The sequence below is a fragment of the Egretta garzetta genome, unplaced genomic scaffold (assembly GCF_000687185.1).
Source record: "Egretta garzetta isolate BGI_Z169 unplaced genomic scaffold, ASM68718v1 scaffold323, whole genome shotgun sequence".
Classification (NCBI taxonomy): Eukaryota; Metazoa; Chordata; class Aves; order Pelecaniformes; family Ardeidae; genus Egretta; species Egretta garzetta.
The window spans coordinates 4,066,473-4,080,640 of record NW_009259435.1 but is presented as its reverse complement, the minus strand read 5'-3'; the positions used below and the strand labels follow the sequence as shown (position 1 = coordinate 4,080,640).

Here is a 14,168-nt window from a genome sequence, read left to right as displayed (position 1 = left end):
GCTTTACTGCCCTATGGGGCAGCCCTTATGTACTCTATTAACTGGGAAGTTATTTTGTAGACGAGGAAGATTAGTTTTGTATTGCTGCTACGTTTCGGCTGTTAGATCACTTAGTATAGATCATTCTGCCAGTTCAACTTACTAAGGAAGGGAAGATTTTTTTTGGCTGCCGGACTAAAGAGGTATTGTTCAGGCATACATAACATGTTAGCTGGAATACCCTTGTCATTACAAGCTCTTTAAAAACTCTCCTGGTCCTGCAAACTAATTAATTTCTCACCCATTTACCTGTAAGGCTAGATTTACACAGGAATTTAGGCAAGTTTCTTTTTAGGAGGAACTTAAACTTACGTGCCCACTGGAACAGTTTGTAAAGCTGCTTCTCTCGAGCTAATTAGACACCACAGTTTTTCATGTTGGTTTACTCGGACACTTAGATTTCTTCTGCTGCTTCTGCTTTATAGAAAAGCTGCTGTTGTGCCTAAGTTGGACTGAACAACACTTGCTGAAGGTAATTTGGGGTTTACCAATTAGACAGTCTCATGCCATACATTGTCTTTGCCCATTAAAGAGTCTAAGAAAAATGAATTTGAGCAAGATTAAAGCACAGTCTGGTGCAACAAATAGAGTAGCAGATATTACTCATTCCGATGGTGAAGAGGCTTTGCCTTGGGTTTGATCTCTTTGAGAATTACTTGTGTTTTGCACAGCAGTGTGCATCTGCAGCTTCAGGAGCTAGGACTAAACCTAGGATTGCTTTCTGCTCTTTTTTCTCATCAGAGATGGCTCCTACTCTTGTGAGATCTCACATCTTGTGCTGCAAGGTGATAGGTTCAATGGGAGGACCTGCTCCAAACATGTCTACAGGCTGGTGTTCAGGCCACTGTCTTTGTAACTTGTCTGGACCCTCTTCTGACTGCTTAAGTTTCAGGCAAGAGCTTTTATCACTAAAATACTGTGTAAAGAGTAGATATCCTTGTGATTGTTTTGAGAAACGCCCATGTACTTAAATCCACAAGGTACAGCTTGAAATTCTTTCTGAATTAGATTTTAATCCCTTAAATGCCTGTCCCGAGGCTGTGGATGGCTGAGTAAAATCCAGAGAAATGGCAGAATTTCCTACAAACCCTTCTTGTCATTGTGCCTAGATCGGGAGATAGGGAGCCCTCACTGCTATGCTGGGTGTTGCAGGTTTGATGCTTTGGCGTCAAGCTCTTCCCTCTGCAAAGGATACTCCACAGGACAACGAACACGATGTGTCTGTGCATCTGCCATCTCTTGTGCATGGGTTGGAAAAAAAGTTATCTTTTTTTTTTGCCTGTACATCTTAATCATAGAATGTTCTGGGTTGGAAGGGACCCCCAGAGGTCACCCAGCCCAACCCCCCTGCAGGAGCAGGGACACCTTGAACCACATCAGGTTGCTCACAGCCCCGTCCAACCTGGCCTGCAATGTTCCCAGGGATGGGGCCTCCACCCCCTCTCTGGGCAACCCCTGCCAGGGTTTCACCACCCTCATTGTAAAGAATTTCTTCCTTACATCCAGTCTAAACCTACCCTGGTTTAGTTTCAAACCATCCCCCCTTGTCCTGTCCCAGCTGGCCCTACTAAAAAGCTTGTCCCCCCCTTTCCTCTGGGCCCCCTTGAAGCCCTGACCGGCCGCACTCAGCTCTGCCCGCAGCCTTCTCTTCTCCAGGCTGAACACCCCAACTCTCCCAGCCTGGCCTCAGAGCAGAGGGGCTCCAGCCCTCGGATCATGTTTGTGGCCCTCCCCTGGCCCCGCTCCAATAGTTTTCTTGCATTATTCTATCTGTTCCTCGTCTTGCTTTCTGTTTCAAATGCATGGGACTGTTTCTCTGGAATCTGCAGCCCTCCCGGGTTCCAGATCAGAAGGAATACATTCCTGTTTGCCTCATCCCTGACATCTTGATAGAAACCAAGAAGAATGATTTTTATCTTTATTTTTGCAGGGGATGTAGTACTGGAATCAGTTCTGGGAATAGCCCATTTCTTTTGGAAAGGGATGGCAATAAGTGGCCTTTGAGTTCGAAAAGGAGCTTGTAGGAAAACAGTGTTCTCATACACATCATCATCTTTTTGAATTGCATACATGCTCGCTATTTTAAATGGGATTAGACAACTGATTTGTCAAGTAAGTCCAGACTTGGGAACACATTTTACACAGCTCCTTCTAGAGCTGCAAAAAGCAAGTGTGTTGCCCTTTGGATCTTCACTTGACCATACATTACAAGCAAAACAAAGCAAACTTCAGCCATAGGTTTGGGGTTTTTTTTCCCCAACTGAGGCTGAGTGCAGAACCCATCTCTCCTTTTTGACTGTCTCTTTCTTTTGAACCTCCTGCATTTAGAGCCACAAGGTGATGGATCAGCACAGTGCATGTATCCAAACTCTTGTAGCACAAAGCTCAGAGGCTCCCCTTTGTATTCCCCAAGACTCGTGGCAGGCTTAGGCTCCTCTTAGCAGCAAGACTGGCCCTAGCTTGTGCTTTAGGCTCAGTTTTGTAAGGCAGAGGGGAGGAGGGAGGGCTTTCCCACCCAGTTCCACAACACACAGCCACTGCTTAACCTTGGGACACGCATCTTGCCATGTCCCTTTGGTAAGACATGCAGATCACCATGTCATAGAATCATAGAATCATAGAATGTTTAGGGTTGGAAGGGACCACTAGTGGTCATCTAGTCCAACCCCCCTGCGGTGAGCAGGGACACTGCTAACTAGATCAGATTGCTCAGAGCCCCATCCAACCTGGCCTTGAATGCTTCCAGGGATGGGGCCTCCACTACCTCTCTGGGCAACCTGATCACCCGCATTTTAGATTGCTTCTTATGCAAGAAGACTTTTTAAAACTGACTTCCAAACTTTTCTTTGTTTTAATGAATTTTCAGTTTGCAGACAGGCTGGAGACAGTCCAGAGAAAGGTCACAAAGGTGATCAAAGAACTAGGAAGCCTGCCATATGAGGAAAGGCTGAGAGAACTGAGTTTGTTCAGCTTTGAGAAAAGAAGGCTTACGAGAGACTTTATCACCATGTTACAGCATTTGAAAGGTGGCTACAAAGAATATGGACAGTCACACAGAGAAGATGAGGGGTAATGGGTATAAGTTATTCCTGGGGAGATTCCAACTGGACACAACAGGAACATTTTTCACAATGAGAACAATCAACCATTGGAATAATCTCCCCAGGGAAGTGGTGGATTCCCTAACATTGGACACTTTTAAGATTCAGCTGGACAGGGTGCTGGGCCATCTTGTCTAGACTGTGCTTTTGCCAAAAAAGGTTGGACCAGATGATCCCTAAGGTCCCTTCCAACATGTTATTCTATGATTTTATGATTCTATAACTCAGTTAAACAGAACTATTTTCTATTTTTTTTTAGATGAACAGATAAGTAGCTTACAAACATTTTGGTGCAACATACTAATAGAAGTGATAGGTGTGACAGACTCCTAATTTGAGATCTTCTTTTTAGTTAAGTCAAATGGTAACTGCAGTCAGCATGAGAGATCTCTGAGACTCCTCAGTAAGAAGCACAGTACCTAGCTGGCCTATGATGGCCATGGCTATTGGACCCATAACAGTAAGTTTAAATGACAGCTGGTCTTAAAACAGATATTCAACCTTTGTGTGTCTAACTTGCACGGTATTTCAATGATCGGTTTGGGGTACTATAGTTGTGTGAGTGATAACTGAACAAGGAAGTCACTAAGTACAAAAGAGACAATTTGTGTGACCAAATGGAGTCTGTCCCTGAGACAATTCCCCAACCTCCCTGTATAATCAGTGGAATAAGGAGATTTCATTTATCTCCAATGAATGTGAAAGGACCTGAAATTATTCACCCAGATGTAGAAAGATTTTTTTGTATCCAATGAAAATAAGAGAAAAATCTTTTCATATATATTTTCTTTCTCTTTTCTGCAGCAGAACACAACTGTAATCCTTGTATTTAATGGGTGGAACTTGTATGTTTAAAGGTAACAGGATCTTAATCTGATGTGACCACCTGCACATCATAGGCTCCCCAGTTTCATTCATAACTCTTGAACTCAGGGATTTGTTTGACTCCTGCAAGCCTTCCAGAAAGGAAAAGTAATCTGAAATGAAGGTTTCAGAGGATAAAGAATCTTTTTGTTGGATCATCCCAAGAATCAGCAACTAAAAAAAGAAGCCAAGCTGATTCAGACTACAAATGATACACCCTTTAAATTGTAGTACTTATCGGAACAAAAGAACAAAAAGGATGTTGTACTTTAATCCTTTTTTTTTTTAAATATTATAGTAGGTTTTGAATACTATGACTCTGAGCAAAACAGGAATCATACAAGACAAAGGTTCCTAAGCCGTTATTCATAACATTAATGGCATGTAAGCTACAGCCCTGCACAGAGCTGCTTCTGCTGTTATCTTCACTTACAACATAGGGCTTGGATCAGTTGTGGCTACTGCTTTACACCATCTCTGAGGCCATCATTAACCCCCAAATTCTAATGCACTAGAAAGAATGCCTGGAAATGAGGAGGTATACTCATCCATTTATCAAGATATAAAGACAATGTAAAGGGATAGGGTTTTTCATATTCTGTTCAGTTCTGTATTTAGAGACTGGGAATCTTACAGATAAGATTTGCTTTAATACAAAATATTAGTTTAATGCAGAAGATATATCCAGTGTCAAAGATCTAGAGAAGCCAAATTCTAGGTAAATAAAGTGTGCATAAAAGAAAGTAAACTTACTTTCATTCACTGAAAGTTACAGTTTCAACACTAAATTTTGCTGTTAAGATTGTAATGGTAAGCTTTGTTAAATGTTATTTTCTATTTTAAACATTGCTGATAACCTAAATTGACAAAAAATGTGCACGAAAGTGTGGAACACCATGGGAAACATGTCAAAAGTTTTTTATGTAGAATCATTGTTATGAAGCAGCTTGTCATCTGCATGCAACTCTAGCAATTGTTTGGACAGGAATTAGTAATAAATGGGCCAGCTTTGGGTGCGTTGTGCAGCCTTCATCCAGAACTATATTAATTAGAAGTGTCTCACTCAGTCAAACAGCCAGGTTGATTTTAATTCTGCCCTTCCATCAGAGGCAGTTTGACAAGGAGAAAGGGCTCTGGCGTTAATAGCTGACATATCAGATCTCTTTGGAGAGACTGTCTTCACACCTGGAGACAGAAGATAGAGCTTCCTCTCCCTTCACCTGTCACTACTGCATCTGTCTTGGCTGTAGAGAATTCCCTGCCTCCAGGACTAGAAAGTTTATGCAAAATTTTCTGGGAACAGTTAAACCTTACAGACTGATTTAAAGCTTAAGTATGGGGACACGGGGTCTAACAAGTTGGGAAGTGACTGCAGAGCTCTCTCAGAAGAACTCAGGTCTAGGCCTGTTTGCTTGAACACACTTCTTTCAGTCCCTGAAAAAGCAACAGAAATGCTGAAGACAGGACTTCAGAACTACAAGCTGTGTACTTCGTAATGTTAAACTAGTGCATTCAGAAGAAAAAAAGAAAGTAAGGGTTCTGATTCTGATTAGTAATGAGGACAGTGTTCTGTGCATTCTGTTTTCCAGTTCTGTGACACATATAATTTAATGAGTGTTAAATCACAAGTATAAAACAATGCCATTAGTAAGGACCCCTGACCCCAGCTGTTTCAGTTAAGAGATTACTCTGGTTTTAGTGACCTAAATAACAATAATAATATTTCATTTCAAGGCCTTAGTATTTTCAGTTATGTTAGACATTCACTTCTCCTTAGAAGTAGTGAAGTTATGGCAGATTACATTACATTTGTCCAGTAATGCAGCCAGAGCTTTCCACAAAGGAAAATCTTATTCCCCAAACTTCTAAAGCTGAAAATTATGCTATCTGTGGGAAAACCTTAACAGCCTCTTTTAACCATTGTCCAAGTCAATAGGAATTTTGACATGATTTTGAGAAGGGAGATAAATTGTAAAAACAGACTCTTTTCTTCTCCCTTGTCTTTATTTTTCACTGTAGTGATTTAATGAGATTTTTTTTCCCAAATGTTCATTCACTTCTTTTTTGGATGTGTCTTACATGTTTACACAAGTACACAAACTCTTCTGAGACAGTGTAAAAGCAGTTAGAGCAGTAAAGATAGGCTATAACAGACTTGATGGATTCATGTCCACCAATCAAAATAAAGCACTAGAAAGAAATTAGCAGTACACAGAAATAAGTACTGTTCCACATAAATCAGTATCAGGGAATTTATTTTACAATATTTACTTAAGTTGACTGCAATTTAATGGTCAGCCTGATTTTGGACTGCATGAGTAAGTACTGTTCAGCCTTAGTTAAGATTGTCAAATAAGGTCCTATATATTTATTAGCATTAGAATCATAGAATCATAGAATGTTTAGGGTTGGAAGGGACCACTAGTGGTCATCTAGTCCAACCCCCCTGCAGTGAGCAGGGACACTGCTAACTAGATCAGATTGCTCAGAGCCCCATCCAACCTGGCCTTGAATGTTTCCAGGGATGGGGCCTCCACTACCTCTCTGGGCAACCTGTTCCAGTGTTTCACCACACTCATTGTAAAGAACTTCTTCTTTGTATCCAGTCTAAAGCTACCACTTTTTAGTTTAAAACCATTACCCCTTGTCCTGACACAGCTGGCCCTACTAAAAAGATGTTCCCCATCTTTCCTATAGGCCCCCTTTAGGTACTGGAAGGCCGCAATCAGGTCTCCCCGTAGCCTTCTTTTCTCCAGACTGAACAAGCCCAACTCTCTCAGCCTGTCCTCATAGGAGAGGTGCTCCAGCCCTCAGATCATTTTTGTAGCCCTCCTCTGGACCCGTTCCAACAGTTCCATGTCCTTCTTGTGCTGAGGGCTCCAGAGCTGGACGCAGTACTCCAGGTGAGGTCTCACCAGAGCTGAGTAGAGGGGGCTCTCCCATGTGCTATCCCATCCGTGTAGAAGGGAGATGATTCAGCTCTGCAACATCTCTATAGCTGGAATGGGAACAGCAGCAAAACCTTGGGTATCTTGCACTGAAAAGCACCATCTCCTTAACTGCACAGTGTCTTACAAAATTCAAACAGCAGTCTGCGGTAATCAGTTATCACTTGTCCGTGAGGAATTAGCTCATGTAAACATAGGATGATGCGCCCTTGGGACCTGGGGAAGTGTCTTGAATGTTATCTGGCTTTGTGAATATATGCATATCTTGGAATTTGGGTAAATTCCTAAAACGTATCATTGAATTACAAAGCCACTAAGAACTTGATACTGAGCAAAATACCTGGGTTTGCTGCGTTTTGCTGTTAAAGCTGAGAACATAGCACTCCGTTTCCTATGGCTTTTTTTCTTAAGGAAGAGTCAGCAAACCTAGAGGTGATATGAAAAAGTTTCTTACCTAAGATTTAAGATAAACTGAATCTAATCAAATAAATAATACCAAGTATCCGTGTATTTTCTGACTCAAGGCTGAAAGCACTAAGCTGGGGGAAGGCAAGGGGAAACCAGACCATCCCCAATATGTCTGTGGTGCACATTGCTTAAGTAAGGTTCCCGAGTGTCCTGCCTCAGGTTCCTGTGTTTGTTGTATTACACCATTTTAAAAATAAATGCTTGATTGCGTTAGGGGCTGGTTAAAGTATTTTAAAGGCTCTGGTCAGTCGGGGACTTGAGGGGTAGTCTCCAAGGCCACATATGCAGCACTTATTAGCATCTGTGGCGCATATTGATTTTTGGTTTTCCACCTCTGTTAGGAATCATAGAATTTTTTAGGTTGGAAGGGACCTTTAGAGGTCACCCAGCCCAACCCCCCTGCAGGAGCAGGGACACCTTTAACCACATCAGGTTGCTCACAGCCCCGTCCAACCTGGCCTGGAATGTTCCCAGGGATGGGGCCTCCACCCCCTCTCTGGGCAACCTGTTCCAGTGTTTCACCACCCTCACTGTAAAGAATTTCTTCCTTAGATCCAGTCTAAGCCTACCCTGCTTCAGTTTAAAGCCATCCCGCCTTGTCCTGTCCCAGCTGGCCCTACTAAAAAGCTTGTCCCCCCCTTTCCTCTGGGCCCCCTTGAAGCCCTGACCGGCCGCACTCAGCTCTGCCCGCAGCCTTCTCTTCTCCAGGCTGAACACCCCCAACTCTCCCAGCCTGGCCTCAGAGCAGAGGGGCTCCAGCCCTCGGAGCATTTTAGTAGCCCTCCTCCAGGCTCCAAACCTTCACAAAGCTGCAAATGCTATGCAGAGTTTGCATTAAAAAAAGGTCTGAAACAGCAGTTGAAATCTAAGAAGAAAGTTGAGTTGTTTGCTGCTGACTGCATGTGTGTGGCTTATCTCTACGTCTCTGTCCACAACTGTAAATTCTGAAAAGCATTTTTTTCCTTCAGGTAATTTGAGGTTTTTATGGAAGAGAAGGAAGCCCTACACGCGTATTAAGGGGCAGCCTGGGAGGAGGCAAGATGGGAGAGGAAATTAAAGAGCAGTAGTCCTCCACGCTGCCCTCCCATGGAGATGCTTATTTTTCACAGAGGGACTTTCTTGCAATATAGCTTATCCTATTTACAAAGGGCAGCAAAAAAAGAAAAATAGTATGGAAAAGGATCCATGCTAGGGACCACTCATAACTGCTATTCCAAGATTTTCCCCTGCCAGACAGATCCCAAAATGTATCAGGCCTTGAGTAGGAGGAGTTTCTTTTAAATGGAGTTAATAAAGGAGACTCGTAGTGGCAGCAGTTGAATCTTGGAGTTATATATTCAGAAGGTCAGTAATAGCTGTATGTATTTTTTTTTTCTTAAATTTGGAAGGAAAATGAACCGGTTGCTTAAGTTAATGTACAGCTTACTATTTGCATATAGGATGGTGATCATATTTGGATAAGGATTAAGCCAATGAAGGAAAATTCACATAACACACCCCAGATGACGTAAAACGGATGTTCCAAATTATAGACCCAGAGACAGTGTAAGTGGTCTGTGGAACTGTATTAAATAGTAAACCCAAACTTGTAAATTAAGCTTGATTAGTTCGTGTTCCTCAAGAAACTGAGGTTGACGTTTGTCCAAAAATTTTGGGAATGACTGGCACAGAAAAGCAGAAGATCTGGCAAAAATAATCCTCTGCAAATAGCACGGTTAGTGTGGTTTTTTCTCCTTCGTGCAGCTGTCAGGAACGTCCACTGTTGGAAGAAGTCACTCTTAGAGGATTCGGCCATTATTATTATTCACTTTTGAAGAGTTTATGATGGCCCAGTACAGGCCATAAATACATAAATAAACGGTCAACAGTAATAATTCATGAAGTAGAGCGAGGTCCTGTAAAACGGTGTTAACAGTATGAATTAACATAATGTGGTGGTTTCTTGGGTGATTGACTCTTCAAACCATGGAGCTTTGTAAATGTTCCTACACGATCTTACGGGTTTTCAGTAAAGCTGTCCTCTGGGGTGCCTTCTGCAGTTCATACAGCATTAAACACGTTTGGGGTTTTAGCACTTTAGGATACAAGTAGTTGGCCAAACGGAGCCCAGAGTTGTGATAAAATAATTGCTTCAGCCTTTGGTTAAACATCTGTATTGCTCGTGAGCGTGCCTGACAGCTGTGATTTATCCTTTCCTTCTTTTATAGTGATCGACACCATACATCCAGTGCAATTCCCGTTCCAAAGAGACAGAGCTCTAGCTTCGGCAGATTGGATTTTGGCTTTTCCAGTGGGCTTCCTTCTCCAGATAAAGGATTCCGAAAACGAGCCAGCACGGGAAACGAAAGACTACAGTACAAAACCCCTCCTCCTAGTTACAACTCTGCTTTAACACAGCCTGTTGCCATCGCAGCCCGTGTGGGAGAGTTAGACAAAAAACCTGGATCGATATCTTCCTCCTTGGATACCTCTATGGACTCCTCCAAAGGAAATACCAAGAAGGGCGAGGACTTGTGCAGCAGTTTAAATGGGGAAAACGGGAGCCTGAACAATACCCAAGACCAGCCGGAGTCTTTCCTAGGACATAGTAGTGCAATAAATGGGGCGTTTCTGCCCGCTGAGTGCTCTGGCACTGCAAGCAACGAGCAGCCCTGTGAGTTCCGACCCTCGCTCGGCCCCGTCCTTTGCTGCACCGTGGAGCAAGCGGAGGAGATCATGGGGATGGAAGCGACGGGGTTCAGCACGGGAGATCAGCTCGAAGACTTTAACTCCATCCCGGTAGAGCATGCCGTGGCAGTGGAGTGTGACGAACAAGTCCTAGGGGAGTTTGAGGAGTTCTCTCGAAGGATCTATGCACTGAATGAAAACATGTCCAGCTTCCGCAGACCACGTAAAAGTTCGGACAAGTGAGCTTCTTTGGACAGGGATTTGATAGCAGACATTGAGGTGAAATCAGTGATCTGGAATAGAGATAAAATTGCACTTATTCTTTATATTAATTATAAAAAGAAAAAATAAAAAAGCTAAAGCTATTCCTTTGGTGTTAGACAAATGGACTTGAGCACGATAACACAGGATCATGGTATATTCACCGCCCAGGTAAATCTTGATTCTGCTTCCAGTCCTCTTATGTCTGGTATTTATAATCTGTTGGAAATTTATTTTTTAGGCATTGGAATCCATTTATAAAGGCTTTCCTGGAAACAACTTCTCGTGCTGATCAGGCCCTTCTATGAATATTTGTTAATTTCTTAATTATTATTTGGAGTTAAATTTATTTTAATCTTTTCAGAAGGAAAAAAAAAAGTTAATTTAAAAATACATTTATGGTAAGAGCTCTTTACCTTTTCCCATGTACTCCTGTGTTTTCTTCAGCAATGTAGTCAGCGTTACAGAAATACCGTGAGTTTGGTACAATTGGACAGCTTTCTCTTGGCTGTGCTCTGTAGCCTTGGAAGTTCTAGTTTGCACTGATGGGTCTTCAGCTGGTGGTGTAAACTTGCCAGAGGATGAGCACCTCTGTGATATCTGCAGTTTCCTTGCACCTGATTAATCAGAAATTACTTCTCCCCCCCACCCCCCTTTTCCTCCGTACTTACTGTTCTTACCAGTAGAAGCCTCGAGGACTAAATCCCCTCTAAGGTTTCTTACAAAAATCTCAGCCTGACCATTCCCCACTTCAGCTGGGCGCAGCCCTCGTCAGTAGAGACCCTAACGAGGGCAGTGCCTAAGCGGGGTTCAGCTGCCACCCTCCCAGGCATCCCACGGGGACGGGGCGCTGTGAACCGCTTCACCGACGTCTTCATAAAAACCCAGGCTGAAAATGCAGTCAGCCCTTTGGAATTAGGGGCGTTTGTGGAATCTCTCCACCCTCTGTAGAACAACCTAACGTTGTTCATCTACACTAACGTCCTTTTCACCATCTGTACGTTAAAGGAAGAAGCTTCAGCGGTTCGCTGGAGGTGCGGTTTGCTGTCGGGTAGGTCACCACTGGCACGTGGGTTCAGCTGCACTAATGGGAAAGCGATTTGCAGCCTGCTTTGTGAATCCTGGTATTTGTTTCAGTTTGGATTTCATTGCTCTTGCTTTCTATATTGTATACCCAAGAATTTGGGCTCAGTTGTGAGCTCTCAAATATAAAAATATATAGCAGAATAAAAGACACTTCATCACGCCTGGCTTTTTTTTTCCTCCCTGGTCTATGCTTTCTTCTGAACCAATGACCTAGTCTTTTGTCCTAACTTCACCGTAAGGCTAGCCTAAATTAACTTTTTAAAATGTGGATATGTATAATCTCAACTATCTGTTGTCAAAACAAGACGTGTATGTGAGAACCAATATACATAATAGCACTGTTCTAGAATATGCATTTTTCCAGGTAACACCTTAATGATTGTATTAAAAGTGTATTCACATTTTCTTCTGTTAGCTTTTCACGGTTGTGTCTGCAATCGAGTTGTTGGATCGAGCCTTTCTACAGCGATTCGTTAGCTCTGGTCTGTCCCAGTACGATGTGCTAGGTGGAAGAGCTCAGAAGCTCCTCAGAGACCTTGAATTTTGTAAAGCATTGAAGGTGATTCCAGGTGCAAACTTGGGCGTGAAGCTGGACACGTTCCTGAATATCTTCACCCCCGAATAAGCTCCTCTTTTCCAACCTCGTGGTAAAGCTTCCCTAAAGGAAATCTCTGCAGCAGCTTAAAGCACTGCCATCATCTTTGAGAAGGGCGAGGTGGGAAATGCTAGCTGTGCTTTAGCATCCTGAGAGCCAGGAACGAACACCAGAAAGCGTAGCACTTAGCAATGGAGTGGGCATCAGATACTCCGTCCTGCGACCGTATCTTGCCATCTTCTGATAGCGGGGTCGTTTTTTAGGTGAAATTTGGTCCTGCTGGGTCGGTCGTGCACCCTGCGGGATGGGATCGGGCACGCTCGAAGCAGCACAGACCTCCTGTTCGTAGGCGCGCTCGTTTTCCTCTGCGGCGGGGAGGCATCGGCTTGTGCGCCATGGTGACTTTTCAAAGCAACCCAAAGAGTAGTTGTCAAGTCGCTCTGTTTCGTAGGCCAGCACCAAGCGTCTCCATGCAATTAAGCGACATGTGAAATTAGGTTCGTAGAGCATCCGTGGGACGTGGGATTTCTTTTTTTTTCTTCCCATTAGTTGCGCATTTTCTCAGGTTGCACCCGACCAAATGAAGTCTAGTTCCTCCCCTCCCCCTCCCCGATGTTGTGTTGCTGTTCCCGTTTGAGCCCTGTAATTGCTAATGTGTCAAACACGATGGTTGACTTCTGCGTCTGTTGCACAAAGCTGCTTTGAGGGGCTCTCTCAAGGGTGGGTGTGTCTTTAGTAGGCTTTAAACTACCCCCGCCTTTCTCTTCTGCTCCCATCACTTTCTGTGTAGAAGGTGATGTGGAGGGGGGACAGCATCGTAGCGCGACTCAAAGCATTGGTGAACGTCTCCTTGCCATGAGGATGGACGTTGTACAAGCTGCAGCCACCCTCATGGCTTTCTTTTTTGCAATTAATTTATTTCCCTCCCCCCTTCCCCGTAAATTACTTTGCAAATAGTGTAGTGGGAGAGAAACACACGGTAGGTTTGAAGGCGAGGTGATCTATCACAGTGTGCTTTAAACTGTCGAGAGCCTTTCGGTTCCTGCACAGCTGTGCCACTGCTAAAGGTCTGCAAATGTCTTCAAGCGGAGAAAACACTTCCTTGCAATCTTTTCCCCTCGCTAGGAATTCCTAAGATTTTTGAGAATATTAGTTTTGGAAGATCGTATCCCACTATATTTTTATAGCAAGCACAACAGCCTTGGCTTATCCTTGCTTGACCAGGTATTTCAAATAAGCAAAACCAGAATATCCCATAGTAAATGACACATTAAAACTATGTTGGTAATTGCGGGAAAGCTCATCTGTATTTATAAAATAAAACTGATTAGTATCTCTCAACTTGTGTGTCTTCTCTTCATGCCTCCGTTGTGTTTGTTTTCTTTACCAACCTCTCCTATGAGGACAGGCTGAGGGAGTTGGGCTTGTTCAGCCTGGAGAAGAGAAGGCTGCGGGGAGACCTGATTGCGGCCTTTCAGTACCTAAAGGGGGCCTATAGGAAAGATGGGGGAAATCTTTTTAGTAGGGCCAGCAGTGACAAGACAAGGGGTAATGGTTTTAAACTAAACCAGGGTAGGTTTAGACTGGATCTAAGGAAGAAGTTCTTTACAATGAGGGTGGTGAAACACTGGAACAGGTTGCCCAGAGAGGGGGTGGAGGCCCCATCCCTGGAAACATTCAAGACCAGGTTGGACGGGGCTCTGAGCAACCTGATGTGGTTAAAGGTGTCCCTGCTCCTGCAGGGGGGTTGGACTAGATGACCTCTAGGGGTCCCTTCCAACCCAAAACATTCTATGATTCTGATGGGAACCGCAGTCTCCTCCCCAGCCCCTCTTTGGCTGACTGTGCATCGAGCCCATATTGACCCAAATGTGAGTAGTTGGGCAAGAGGGTTTGCTAGAAGACCCGACTGCCTCCTTGGCTCCAAATCCAATTTCACATGAGATGGTACGGCAGTTGTTTTTCACTCTCCTTCCGCAAAGATGGCACGCAGCTGGAAAAACAGCGTACGGAGGGGCTGGAAAAGCAGCGTACGGTGGGGCTGGGAGACAGCTGGATTCGCAAAACCTTTTATGGATGGGGGGAAACACCGTTGTCCCTCATCAGGGGGGGACTGCTGCCCACCCAGACCCTCCTGTG

The 14,168-nt window shown here is 43.8% G+C and overlaps 1 protein-coding gene across 2 annotated transcripts in view; it reads left to right on the top strand.

The window, feature by feature from the left end:
* The window catches only part of UVRAG (UV radiation resistance associated), a 100,558-nt gene extending 87,240 nt beyond the window's left edge, over positions 1-13,318 (top strand). For both annotated transcript variants that reach the window (XM_035892690.1, XM_035892691.1), the window contains one exon: positions 9,628-13,318. In XM_035892690.1, coding sequence (XP_035748583.1) covers positions 9,628-10,330 — 703 coding nt within the window. In that variant the 3' untranslated portion in view covers positions 10,331-13,318. The remainder of the gene's footprint in view (positions 1-9,627) is intronic.
* Positions 13,319-14,168: the final 850 nt, after the last annotated feature.